At 50.1% G+C, this 13784-nt stretch overlaps 1 protein-coding gene across 3 annotated transcripts in view; it reads left to right on the top strand.

The window, feature by feature from the left end:
- The first annotated feature begins 1300 nt into the window (after positions 1-1300).
- The window catches only part of ptpn18 (protein tyrosine phosphatase non-receptor type 18), a 35778-nt gene continuing 23294 nt past the window's right edge, over positions 1301-13784 (top strand). For 2 of the 3 annotated variants that reach the window (XM_088908502.1, XM_088908500.1), the window contains exon 1: positions 1301-1578. In XM_088908502.1, the coding sequence (XP_088764628.1) occupies positions 1486-1578 (93 nt within the window). In that variant the 5' untranslated portion in view covers positions 1301-1485. Of the gene's footprint in view, positions 1579-4370; positions 4441-13784 lie in introns of those variants that run through there. The other variant, XM_088908509.1, reaches the window with a different exon arrangement.

Genomic DNA, 13784 nt, shown 5'->3' with positions numbered 1-13784 from the left:
TCCATACATTACAGCAGAGCTAGTCTGTTCCTCTAATGTCATTCCTCACAGAAAGAGGTCGGTTATCCCCACCTTCAGCAAGTGCAACTATCAAGAATGTCCTGAGTTACACGGGCTGTCTTTATTCTTCTTCATGATGTAAACCTGAAATACGGTATATTCTTGTCGTCACTGTTTCCGATAACCTGAGATTGTTCAGGAAACAGCTGTATTAAAGATCATCGGGTCCATCAGCTGCATACACACCACTCAATGCCCTCTGCTCGTTTGTAAACTTTCTTAGCTTTTTCCCTCGGTAAGGAGCCGAATACCTCTTCCTGCTCGTTGGAAACAGGTTTCTGAGATCACACAGGCGGCCACACGGGGGCAGTGTTGATCCTAATACACTACTATAAAAATTGGACTCGTCTAGACTGTAACTCTGTGAGAGCAGCTGGACAAAAGATTATTGTTGACAAATATTAAAAGCATTTTAAAAATAACCCATGAATGCCCTCCTCTATGTGTGCAATTGCATATTATGCCAACAGGCCTCCAGTCCAGTACCAGGCACTTCGGTCTGGACCAGAGACACTGCCCCTTCGGGCTGAGCGCGCTTCCCGGAGACCGAAGTTAGCGTCTCAGGCTCAGGGACTGTAGCCTACAGAATGGCACCCAAATCCACCTGAGGCACAAAGTGCTTGTTGCACGTGCACCACACGTCTAAAAACCCCTGTGCTGATCTGGCCTTGCGCACTGATGCTGACGGATAACGGCGCTGCACGACCACTTCTGACGCGCATAAAATATCGCCATACAATATTTCTTGAATCGTGCGAAGATTTTTTTCTGTCTGTAGAAACAGAGAGCGCTGGTGGAGTTAAAGAGCCTTCAGGGGTTTGACTCCCTGGCGCTAAACGGGGCTCAAGCCGGTCAGTGCGACGGAGGGTGGTGATTTTACAGGTCAGAACTCGCATTTCTTTCAGCGTCGGTTTATTTTGTCGAAGGTGAATATAGCAGCTTGAGCCGAGACCTCGTCTCACAGCCCCGGGTCGCTGTCCGACCGCGGGGAAAGTGCGCTGTCCAGCGGAGGGTCAGCGCGCCGGACACCGGCCGGCTCGACGCCCCGCTCGCGGGAGCAGGCTGCCGCGCCGCCGGCAGTCCGACAGCTCTGGCGCGTTTCCAGTGATTGAAAAAACACTTCCTTGTCCAGTTGTGACCGAGAGCACCTTCACTCTCGCACGCTCCGACAAGAGGAAGAAACGGCTGAGCCCTGAGCTGCACGGAGAGCAGTCTTGACGCGCAGTGGGCTCCAGCGAGCTGGAGGAGAGCACTTTGTCTCTTTGAGGTGAGGAGGTCTGGCTCAGGCGCGCACAAGAGCAGGAGCTCTTCACAGCCCTGCTGACCATGAGGCTGCTTCAGTATCGACTCGTCTGCGCTTAGAAAGCGTCGGGGTTTCCTTATTTCTCGCCGTTTTTGTTTTGTTTTGTTGACTCCGCGACAGCCATGGACCGGCACCTGGCGGCGTTCGTGGAGAAGACGAGGGCCCAGCAGGCGTCCGACCGCGGCGACGAGGACCGACTGGCGGCGGAGTACAGCGTGAGTGCGCGCGCCGTGTTGTCTCCGGTACCGGCGGTCAGGTTATTACCATGGCGTTAACAGCGAACTTTTATTTTGTAGTGCTTTGAGATAAAAGCGTAGCTGTATCTTACGAGGTTGTACCAAGAAGTAGCACTTCAGAAAGTTTTTAACAGGCTCCGTTGTAGCTCGATGTATGTGCACCAATACCAGTAAGTACTGTACTCCGAGAGCTACAGCACTCGGTATCATTTTGCAAAGATAATTATCATACTTTGCCTGACAATAACAGTGTTTGTAGTGCTAGCAGCCTGAAACGCTCTTTGTAAAATGTTGATATGGCAACGGTTTGCTCAGAGCGGTTTCACTTCTGGATTACCGGGGCGAAGCGAAGTGAGTTGTGTAGACTTAGCTGTACGCTCAAAGAAGCTGGAAGGCAGGACTTATTTGACAAGATGGAGAGAAGCCCGGAGTTCCTCTACAGGTGTCCAACAGGGCAGGACAGTGGGCCTGAGCACCATTCACCTGGGGAAGATTTATTGCTCATTCAAATTCTGCGGTTCTCCTTGTCTTGTAATCGTGTTATTCGTCCAGAAAGGCCTTTTGACCGTCCCGTTTTCTACTTGAAAGCCCCGTTCTGGTCAGTGAGTGGACGCTTGCTGAGCTCTGAGGCGTCTGCTCTAGCGCTCGACAGTGTTTGGTTGATTGAGCCACAGATTAGAGGCGCAGGGCCTTGCAGTCTCCTGACTCGAGCTGTTCTGCTTCTGTTGCATTTGTGTTTGAACGCCTGGAGCTCCAGCACTTTCAGTTTATTGTCAGACTGGCCTTTTGGTTTTGTTATGAGACAAAACCAGCGATGCTCAGGATCCCGATAGCAGAAGTCTTGTGTTTGTTTAATTCTGTTCTGATTATCTTTACGCTTGTGAAAGTGTTCGGGGAGGCAGGGGCTGGAGTTCAGTTCCTCTGTCTTGTGCAGGAACGGGTAGTGCCCAGGGGAAGGCCACTCGAGATCCTTTTGCAGTGCCACTCCAACACACTGTACCCTTGGAGTCAATGCAGCTCCACGCCGCCTCAGGAAACATGACAGATCGAGCCAGCAGACAGACAAGTTCCTGACAGGATTCCTGTTTGTTGTAGATCCACGCGTAGCACCAGCAGAGTCCGAGTGAGTTAAAGCCACAGCATTCCTGCTCTCCGCTAGTGCAAGCAGCCTGCATGCCTGCACACACAGTGCCGGAGACCCCGCAGTGCCACTGTGCAGAAGTGCAGGATTGCAATTCCTAGTGCAACGTGTGAGGCATCCTGGGACCAAGGAAGAAGACCCAGCCAGCCAGGTCTGAGCCTAGCAGCACCCCTCCAGCTCTCCTGGAGCTGCCCAGCCATTTCTAGGCTGAATACTCCTTCATCGCGAAGTGAGTCGTGGTCTTTTATGACTTAGACCCGTGGAGCCGACCTGCGGAAGTGGGTGAAGATGGTAGGGAAGAGGTGAAGGTGGGCAGGCCGATTAAAATGCAGCCGCCTTCTGCTACATTCTTAACCCGCAGAGCCCAAGTCTAAGGCTACTGAGAGCGTGTTAGGACAAGAGCGCTGTGCCAGTGAACACGTGCCAGTGAACAGAGTAAGCAATGCTTCTACAGTAAATGTCTCCTGAAAGCTTAGCGTGTGCAGTTGCCTCCTGGGCTCTCACCACTGTCTCAGGCCTCTGTGCATCTCTGTCAGCCCACAGAAGCGCTAGTCTGGGTGGGAGTTGTGGTCCGACTGCTGAGCGCACTCAGATAGCAAGTCACTACAGTCTCGCTTGATGTTTTCCCTCATGTAAGCCTATCAATGAGCTTAAAACAGACCCAAGAAAAAAGTGTTGCAGTGTCCCGTGAACTGTGGTTGTGGTCTCTGCTGTGCCACCAAGTGCAAGGACAGCAGAGGGCCTGAATCTGGTCTTTTCATTCCCCCGGAGACAAGGACGTGTGGCCCTGTGGGCTCTACAGGGACGTGCAGCTAACTCGGAGCAGGAGGACTCCCAGTGAGGAGCTTCAGTCCTCGGTTCCAGATGGCAACAGCCTGTTAACAGGGCACGCAAAATGGGTATTTAATTCAAAGTGCGATTGAATATCTTCTGTCTTCCACTCATCACTCTCGGTATGAGAGCCTCCTGCAGGAGACCTCAAAGCCTCTTCTGCTCTGGGTTCTGGCCCTGGCTCAGAGAAAATCATCCGTTTGCAGAATCATACCGCAGACGCAGTTAACCTCAGTTAGGCTTTTATTTCAAAAAAACTAAAAGCGAAGTTGCTGTAGCAGCTTTCACAGTAAATTCTGCCCTGCTGCCTCAGAGTGAGAAACCCCTGCCTTTCACAGGTCTGACGAAACCTGCAGCACCCTGGGGCTCTGTGCGCTTGTCTGGAGGGTGATGGGGGACATTGCCGCCCACTAAGAGGTTAATCTTGGGGACCAGCCTCTGCATGAAAGGCACCCCTAAATCCCACACAGTGCAAACTGACAAAGACAGCACTGAGAGTGTCTTCTGCTGCTCAGATTACAGATCTGAGCATTACATCTCGATCAAACAATAGGGATTCTCATAAATTAATTGAAGATACAGCACAAAGTGTGGCTCATTGATAAAATTATTTCAGTATGCAAATAATGAACAAGCGATGTTCTCATTGCAGTGTGAGGAAGCAGTGCTTATTGCTGGACTCTTAGGCTGGATTGTGTTTGCTGGCCAGGGAAGAACTGCACAACACAGGACGGGTCACAAACAAGGGAGGCTGTTTGTCCAGTCTGGACTGCTTGGTAGTCAGCAGCTACTGTAGTTGATCTTAGGATTTCATCCAGACACTTCGGAGTTGGGTAACTTGTTCCAGACCCCCACAGCTCTTTGTGGAAGTAAGTGCCTCCAGTCTTGATTGTTGTCATTGTAAGTTACTCACAATAAAAGCACCAGTCAAATGAATTAGTTAGGATCTGCTGTAATCTTGTGCCAAAACTGAAAAAAAATTAGTATGGTGTTATTTCTCTGGAAGGGGTGAACACTAAAGTTCTCAGGAAATTGCAACGTTATTTGAAAAACCGGTGAGCTAGTGGATTCGGACTGTCTTGTGTCTGTACTGGCAGTGTCCCTCATGCTGACCCTCTGGAAGAGCCCAGACAGTGAGAATTTCCATCGCATCTCACAGTTTCCCCCAGTGAGGTCATTTTATTTAGGGGAACTGAAGACTCTGGGCGGCGGGTGATGTGAGGAAGATGAGAACTTTATTTTCCGATCTTTCTCCCTCTGCAGCACTCTCATTAGAGCAGTGGATTAGAGCATGCAGGTCCTGCCTCCTTTCCTTCTGCGTGCTCCTATCCCACAGAGCCCAGCAGGCAGGGAGCAGGATCCCTCTCACAGACAGGAGAAGCTCTGCCTCCTCTCTCTGCTCCTGTCCTTGTTTCACACAGCGGTGAGGGAGTGGAGGACAAGGGCCAAGTACTCTGCCACCAGCATTTCATTTTTTAAAGGAACGTCTTGATCAATCGGCTTTTTGATAGAACCACCAGACTAGTACTAGAGGAGGTAGCAGAGGGGATGTTGAGCAAAACTGCTAGGAAACAGTTAAAATAATTACATTGCCTGAACAACACAGCTCATGCCTTTAACAGCTCTTAAAATAGATCTTTATCTCCATATTAGCGCTGATTGTTACCAGCTGAGAGCCAACAAAAACATCCAGTGAGAGAAAGGAAGAGCTTTTAACCCCAGCCATCACCTCAGCAGGCCTGTTGGGAAAACAACGTGATGTTTTTACCAGCAGCAGGGGTGTTCGTGTTGTTGTTGAAGGACAGGGTGGAGAAGGAGGTGGATCACACAGAGACTGTGACCCACACCAGGGACAGGGGAGGGAGGCCACCCAGTCCTCTTACTGTAACCTTTGGCACAGGAAGAAAACAAACACTCTGCTCTCTGTGGTAAAACTGTTCAAAGGACTTGTGAAATTCTATAAATAAAAAATTCTAAATTATTAGGGCAGAATGGTCAGTTAGCCGGTTAGCGCTGATTTTTTGTAGTCCTTGTGTCCTGTGTTCAACTCCTGCCTGATGAACCTTCTGTGAGGAGTTTGTATGGTCTCTCCTAGACTACGTGGAATTTCCATGGGCTCTCTTGTTTCCTTTGCAAGAAATGCGGGGCTGCTTTGTGCTGTGTGTGTGTCCACGTGGGACCCGTCCAGGGTGTAGTCCCGTCTCCTGCCTTGTGCTTGTGGAATTCGCTGCGGGTGGCTGCGACCATTCCCAGGAATGACGACGGGTACTGTATGTGGGTCGGTTCAATTATTTGACATCGCCTCAGATACCCGGCTGCGTTGCCCCGCTAATTGAGGATTCCACTGGCAGGTGGTCTGTCCTCTGTCTCTGACATGACAGGACGTTTAGACCAAACTCTGCGGAGACGCTCAGGCAGAACTGCACAACCCTTCATCGGCATGGAGGACAGGCTTTAGACTCAGCTTTCCTGAAAATGAGAACTAGCGCGCGTGAAACTGCTACTTAATCATTAAACCGGCTTCACCCCTCCACACACTGTCGGCACCTACAGCCAGAGCGAAGTCACAGGCCTGGGTGGTGCTGTTTTACTCCCGTCTGCGATGTAGGAATTCACCTTGACCACCGGCCAGTCAACCTGTTCGTTGTGTTACAGTGCGTGTGCTAATCACCGTCGTCCTCGGTTCAGCCCTTTGTTTGAATAAACCTCCAACAAGTGAAAAGGGAATTTCTTTTGTTCTTTCTCTGAGTGATATACACGTGCTTCCTTCCTGGTGGCAATGCCACGAGCCATGAGCATCATGGACCTGATCGCTGCTGCCCAGCGCTGATGTCTATAAACACTTTTTTTTTTGCATTTGCTCCTTTTTCCCGGGTTGTTTTCCTGTGTGGTGCCGTTTCCCTCCCCCCTCCACATTCTTCCCCAGCGGAGCCAGTCAGCCCGCTTGAAACCACTTATTAGCGCGGGGCGGTCGGCCTGCGGCGTGACTCTACCGGTAGATGTTTTGAACTTGCACGTTGCTTGAAAAGGGTTTTTGTGTGAGTGTGTGGCTGTTTTATGGCCATGAGAAATAACAGTGTTTAACCTGTTTCATTCTATTTCAAAATGTTTCGTTAGAATCGATCATTTGTGCAACCAATGAGGACTTCTCCCTGATGTCTTCATTTTCCCCTCAGATGTGAAGACGTTTGTTGTGTTAAAATGAAAAAAAAAACTTAAAAAAAGTTTAAAATAGGGCTCTATTTTTGTTTTTTCCTTGTTTGCCGTTATGGAAGAGAAACAGCAACCCTGCAACTGTTTAAGAGTTTACTAAGAAGTTGAATTAAAACTAGAGAGTCTGAATTGATTTTTTATTAGAAAAAGTAATAAAGGATTCTTTACTTGGGAGGCAGGTGTCGAGTGTCGATTATCCGCCCGTCCTCTTTTTTGAAAACCAAAATATGGTCACCCGGGTTGAGCCCAAAGCTTTGACCCGCTTCAGCGCTCTGGCGGCTGGCGCGCTCAAGCCCGGACTAGAGCCGAGGGGTTCAGGCAGGAGACGGTGTACTGTACGTGCCCACCCTTCATTTGGCGGGGCGTGAACTCCTCTACTCCCTGTCATCGTAGGAGCCCTTTCAAAGACTGAGAAGGCAGGGTAAAAAAAAAAAACGATCGCATGCTTTTATAACACTTCAGTTGTTCAGAAGCCTGGAAACATACGCGAGCTGGGGCGTCCAGCGGTCAGCCCGTCCATTTCTGAGTAAGTGGACCAAGCGAGCCGGTGACGGCGAGATCTTCCAAGATGAGTAAACGCGCCACGTTTAGCGCCGTTTTAAGGCCCATGAGGCATACATTTAAGGCTTATAAAGGCTTAAAGCGCAAAAGATTCACCCCTGCGTTTTTCTCGTAATGTGGTGTCTAGAGTGTTGCACATCTTCACTGAAGACTGCTCGTGTGCAGACACCACAACGCAGCGAGGTGCTGGTTATATTTAGCGGTGACTACTGCGCTGGCACGCAGCACTGTCATTTGCACACCCTCCCGCCCCCCGTGTTTGCCGTGTCGGTATTTATAGGCAGGTGAGCGATTATCTGCAAGGGGAACCTGATATAGGCACGTAGACAGAATATGAAATTGAACGCGCGGGGAGCGCTGAAGAAAAGGGCCGGAACGGGCCTCTCGTCCTTTCATAAACAAACAGGATGTGTTAAAAGGGTTTGCTCATTTAGAAATGCGTTCTTGTGAGCTAAATGCGGATCACTTTCGCACGGTGGAGATGAATTGAAAAAAGAGGGCGACAGCAGCACCACTGCTGGCCGTCATTTTGGTCTGTTTTCCTAACGCCTGTAATGTGAGCTTCTCGACTTCGCTGAAGGTTTCGCAGCGCGACCCTGCCTCGCAGAGCTGCAGCAGCACCTTTCGCTCGCTGCCTGGGACCCCCCGCCCAGAGGTGCCAGGGCAGTCCCAGTGACAGCTCTGCCTAGAAGCAGAGTTAAGGCTCTCTGTGCGGGGAAAGGCCTTTAAGCTGTTCTGGCTGAGTCAGGTTTCTTGTGACATTTTACTGGGGACTGGTGTTGCTGTCTGGGGCCGGAGAGGTGCTCTCTTCTGCTGCAGCAGTATGGAGAAGCATGAGGTCACAGCTGCCTCTGACTGGCACTGGTGTCATGTGGCTGGTTCCTTTGCTGTGGTTCATTCTGCCCTTTCTTTATTCAGACCCAGGCTCTTTCGCTACAGAGGGGTCGCTATTTTTTGCTGCCTGAAATGACTTTGATAATTGCTTTCATAAGAGGGGTGATAAGCACACAGCTCCTTGACGTTTGTGTACGGAGCTCATTTTAAAACGGCTCTGTAGGTCACTGATTCTTTTCCAGCAGGTGGTTGGAATGTAAGAGGAGGCCATTTGCACATCCAGCTTATTTGGTTGCTAGTAGCTAATTGATCCAACAACCATCCAACCGTTTTTAAAGAAGCTAGGGGCTTCATTTTCAACAGCAAGGCTTGGGAAGTTTGTTCCATACTCCCACAACCCTTTGTGTAAAGAAGTCTCTCCCCTCCCCCCCCGTTAGATTAAAATGCACCTCTGGTTTCTACTTGTGCTCTCTGGTCTGTGTTTTGGATTCAGTGACATGCTTGTGTAACCTGAGCCTGACGAAAGCTCATTGGTGACCTGACCCAGGCACTGTATTCTAGAATCCCTTCCTACAGCCTGGCCTGATGCCGTTGTGTTGAGGAACAAATGAATCAGCTACTGTAGGCTTCACGTCAGGCTCGTGGAGCTGTGCTGCAGCTTCTCGACGCTCCTGCTTAAGAAGCTCTCTCTCCTTGGTTTCGGATCGGATCGTCTGCGCGTATTACCAAACAGCATCAGCTCAGGACCTGTGACGCCAGTAGTAGACGGCACAGTGCCACGTATGGACTGGCGTCACAGGTCCTGAGCTGATGCTGTTTGGTAATACGCGCAGACGATCCGATCCGAAACCAAGGAGAGAGAGCTTCTTAAGCAGGAGCGTCGAGAAGCTGCAGCACAGCTCCACGAGCCTGACGTGAAGCCTACAGTAGCTGATTCATTTGTTCCTCAACACAACGGCATCAGGCCAGGCTGTAGGAAGGGATTCTAGAATACAGTGCCTGGGTCAGGTCACCAATGAGCTTTCGTCAGGCTCAGGTTACACAAGCATGTCACTGAATCCAAAACACAGACCAGAGAGCACAAGTAGAAACCAGAGGTGCATTTTAATCTAACGGGGGGGGGGAGGGGAGAGACTTCTTTACACAAAGGGTTGTGGGAGTATGGAACAAACTTCCCAAGCCTTGCTGTTGAAAATGAAGCCCCTAGCTGTAAGGGCAGCACCGGGAGAAAACCCCTGCAGACATGGGGAAGCATGCAGACTCCACGCAGAATGTACCCGGGCCCCAAGAGCCTTGGTGCAGCCGAGCTACCCATCATGCCACCGGACTGGTTTCCCACATGGTTAGGAACCAGTGAGGTCCAGGAACAGGCCTGCTGGGCCGTGGCTCTGCGAGCCCAGGGGAGGAACGAGGAGGACAGCCGGTACACAGTGGCTTGGCCTCTGCAGCGTGCTCAGTGTGAGCTGCTACTTGCCTCAGAAGAAGCCCCGACTTTTTCCTTCAGCGGTGGGCTTCTCGAGTGACCCTCTGTATTTATGCAGGTGGTTAGTTTTAGAAAGAAAAAAATCCCGACATTGAGTAACTTATCTACCATGTGTCCCAGCCAAACATCTGCTAACAGGCGGATTTGAACAGGAGGTTTAACTGCTGTCAATTGCAAGTCAGCCACAGTCTGTTTCCAGTGACTGCTGGTTCCTCTTGTCAAGACCGTTAGACAAGCCTGTTAAATGTTTAATCTGGAGTTCCTCTTTCACACCTAAACCATGTTCACAGCCCGGGCTAGCAGAGTTTGTCTTGGCCATTTACACCTGGCATTGTGCTGACAAGTAAAGCACAAACCTACGTCTAAACCAAGAATCAGTTTTTGTTTTTCACAATTTCGCTATGCACAAGTAGTATGCTTTGCAATTCACATTTGCAGTGCACAATTAGATATTGATTAACTAGACTGATATCCAAAGGAATGTCGTCACATGCACACAGTCTCAAAGGTCATTTAATTTCGTAACCAGCATTAGCAATAAGGAAAGAAAAATGTTCTTGCATCTTCAGAAAGCGCAAGAATATGGGTCTATGAATTATTGGGTGTGGGTTCCTCCAGGGTGCTTGTGCCTGTCCCATATGACGTTCTGCTTTGGTTTATTACGCCTTTGCAATGGTGGCTGGTTCACTCAGTGGCCTGAGTCACGCTCTCGTTAGGTTGTGCTCCGGAAGGCGTGTGTTCTGCTGAGGATACTTACATCACGTACACGGGTTTCTCTCATGACAGGGCTCCCCCTCTTGATAGTGTGAAAGCTCTCAAGTGCAGGCCTCTCAGAGCGGACCACTAACACACCTCAGGGTGGAGCGTGCAGCTCAGTTCTGCCCCTGCTGGGCTCTGGTGATCTCCGCTCTCGGGCTCAGGACAGCGGCACGCGCCCAGAGAGTTCTGCACCGTCCCAGCCTCGTGCTCGATGGAGTGATGTCGCTAACGGCAGCATGCTCAGTGTTGCACTGGGGCAGCCTGTTGGGCAGTGACCACTGTTGGAAGGAGGCCATGTTAGCCAACCGTCACGTCTGACATCAGCCCTGGAAAGCGCTTTGAGTGGAGTGTCCAGAGAAGTGCTATATAAGTGTATTATTATTACTACTATATCAGCACAAAGAGCACGCAGTTATCTGTCCAGGAGGCACCAGGGATTCCTCATGCCACAGTGAAGAAGAAGGAACAGAATGGTTCTTTCCCCTGTTTCTCGGAGTGTGCTGAGAGTGCAGGGCCACTCTTTCCCCCCGCCTCGTAACTGGCAGTTTAGTAGAAGAAACAGGGTCGAGGAGGGGGCAGCATGGAGAGGATTGAAGCTGGAGACGCGCGGCGCAGTTCAGAGTGGACCTTCGAGCTGGACAGCTGTCCAAAGGAAACTTGCACATGCACGTTGAAAGCGTCCCCTGGAATCGGAGACGTCGTTGTCCGCAGAGCGTGTGACGTTGTTCAGCGTTCTGGGGGGCTGGTTAAGAAAATGCATGAATAGCATTGCAGTGCTGTGCCTTCCCTGTGGCCGTCCTAGTGTGTGAACTGCAGGACTGCACACACGGACAGGTCCCTTGCATGTGTGAGTGCTGTGTCTGGCTCCTGGCACTGGTTTGCTCAAGCTGAAGTATCTGTGGCCCCACCTGTATCCCTCAGAAACCCCGCGTGGTGCGTGAACGCTGCTGGACTGACTCCAGGACTCTGTAGCTGCGACTCAGCACATCTGCGACAGAGTTGTGTACAGTCTGTTGGTACTGGTAATCTAATATGCTGTGTAGTGGTACAGTTATGTAGAGATATGTCACCTTATGTAGCAGTTATAGCGAATGACTCATTACCTGACTCCCCTGCTGTCTAACTGTCTCTCAGTCAGAGGAAGTTACTTAACGTCTCTGTGTGTCTGTGTTTGTCCTCGACCAGAGACGTAAACGCAGCTCCTGCTGTGGGAGCCTCTGCAGCCAGAGTGCAGGAACGGTTCTGTTGAATCGGTGATTCTCAAACAGGGGCCCAGACAGGCCAGGAGACCCTCTGAGGCTGTCCCAGGGTCCCCCTAATCCAAGGGAGGGCACACTTTGCTCCCCAATCTTCCTGTGTAAAAACACACGGCTTTAAATATCTTCCATTTCATAGTAGTTTAACTTATGGCAATTATCGTGTGCCTTATGATTCTGTGTTTGAATTAGAGATCCTCAATAAAAGCTATTGCTTGAAAATGGTTGAGGGCAAGACCTCCACCTTGCTGTTCATTCATTTTAAAATTCACCCAAAGTTATGAAGCAAGGGATCGGTAAACCGTGTAGCTTCTCGGAGTAGATCGCTGTCAGTCTGAGCCTCTGGAATGAAAACGGTCCAGTATGTGGGTGCTCTGCATGGCGAGGTCGCTGGGCATGAGCTCATGTTTTGAGAAGTGTTGCCCTACCAAGCCAGTACGCTGGCTTCTTCTCTGTCCTTATATCGTTGGCAAAAATGTGCTTTTTGCTTTCTCTCGACGAGCGCTCATGGTGGCCAGCCTGCACTTCTCTAGTGAGAAACTGAGGGCTGGACGCGGCCACAGTCGTGTGTTTTCACTGGTGTGTGTTTCGCTTTGTGTCTGCGAGTCTCGCGGACTGCAGCTCTATATATAACAGGATTTGAATGAGCACCTGCAGATAAGGGCTCTCGTTTCAGGCAGCCGCCCTGCCATGCAAATCCTCCTCTTACCTTGGGGGCTCATGCAGGACCCAGCCCGGCGGCGAGCAGCAGGAAGTGGCTGTGAAGAGCTCCTGGAACAGCGCCGTGCTGATCGGACCCTTTGCACAGTGTGTTCTGAAAAGACACTTTAAAACCTGAGATGTTTTATGTCTCTTTGTAATAAGTGGGGGGAGGGGATAACAGCAGTGAAAATAGAGTATTCACTTAGTGAAGTTAGAGTAAAACTGTAAAGGGGCAAATTTCCGAAGAGACATTCTGTGTGTCTGTGTGTGGAAAAGACCTCATGAGAGGAGCTGATCAGCCCAGCCACCCTGTGTGGTAGGCAGTTGATCCCAAGATCTCATCCAGCTGTTTCCTGAAAGAAGGTTACCGGCACCAGCAATGTGGATGGGTAGCTTGTTCCAGACTTCCACAACCCTTTGTGTAAAGAAGTGCCTCCCGTTGTCACTTATAGATGCACTTCTCTGTAGTTTCCACTTGTGTCCTCTGGTTCATGAAGAGATCTGCTGGGTTAACTTTGTTGATGCCTTTTGGGTATTTTGTGTACTTGAATTCAATCCCCTTGTAGTCTTTTCTGTTCAAGACTAAAAGATTCAGTTTCCTCAGCCTGTCAGTGTGGGACACTCCTTTCAGACTAAACAGACGCAGTTCCTCCAGCCTGTCGGTGTTGGACACTCCCTTCAGACTAAAGAGACTCAGTTCCTTCAACCTGTCAGTATGGGACACTCCCTTCAAACTAAATAGACTCAGTTCCTCCAGCCTGCCGGTGTGGGACACTCCCTTAAGTCCCAGAATGCATCTGGTTCCTCTTCCCTGTACAAAGTCCAGAGCAGCAATACCGTATCTTTTCTATAACTCTGCGACCAAATCTGTACAAAGGATTTTAATGAGTCCTTCAGACAAGGTCTCCATACAATTTTGATAAAACACTATACATTTATGTACAATTTAACCTAGTGCCCCTTGATATAAATTCTACTCGTTTACCTTTATATCCTAACACCCTGTCTGCCTTTCTGATTAGTCCACACAAACACTCCAGTCCTAGCCATGAGCAGACATTGCTGCCTTTGCTGTCTGTAACAGCAGTAGAACTAACAATCATCTTAACAGTAGTAGCTGCTGCAGTGCTTGCAGAAGTAGTAGTATTGGTGAGAGGTACCAGCTGTCCAAGAGGTATTAGAGATATTTGAACAAGTCTGGGTTATCATCAGTGACATGTTTATATCATTTCAGTCTTAAACCTGTGCTTATCAGGGGTTCAGAAGAGCACGCTAGCTGTGGGCAGTGGTTACAGTGGCTCAGGAGTGAGGAGTGTGCTCGGGGAGCGCGGTCACTGTGCAGGCGAGTGCCGCGCCAGCTCTACCACGCCAAGAGCATCTCCGGTGAGATGTGGAGGTCTGTCTC

The sequence above is a fragment of the Atractosteus spatula genome, chromosome 2 (genome assembly GCF_055471065.1).
Source record: "Atractosteus spatula isolate fAtrSpa1 chromosome 2, fAtrSpa1.hap1, whole genome shotgun sequence".
NCBI lineage: Eukaryota > Metazoa > Chordata > Actinopteri > Semionotiformes > Lepisosteidae > Atractosteus > Atractosteus spatula.
This window is presented reverse-complemented; position numbering and strand designations above follow the sequence as displayed.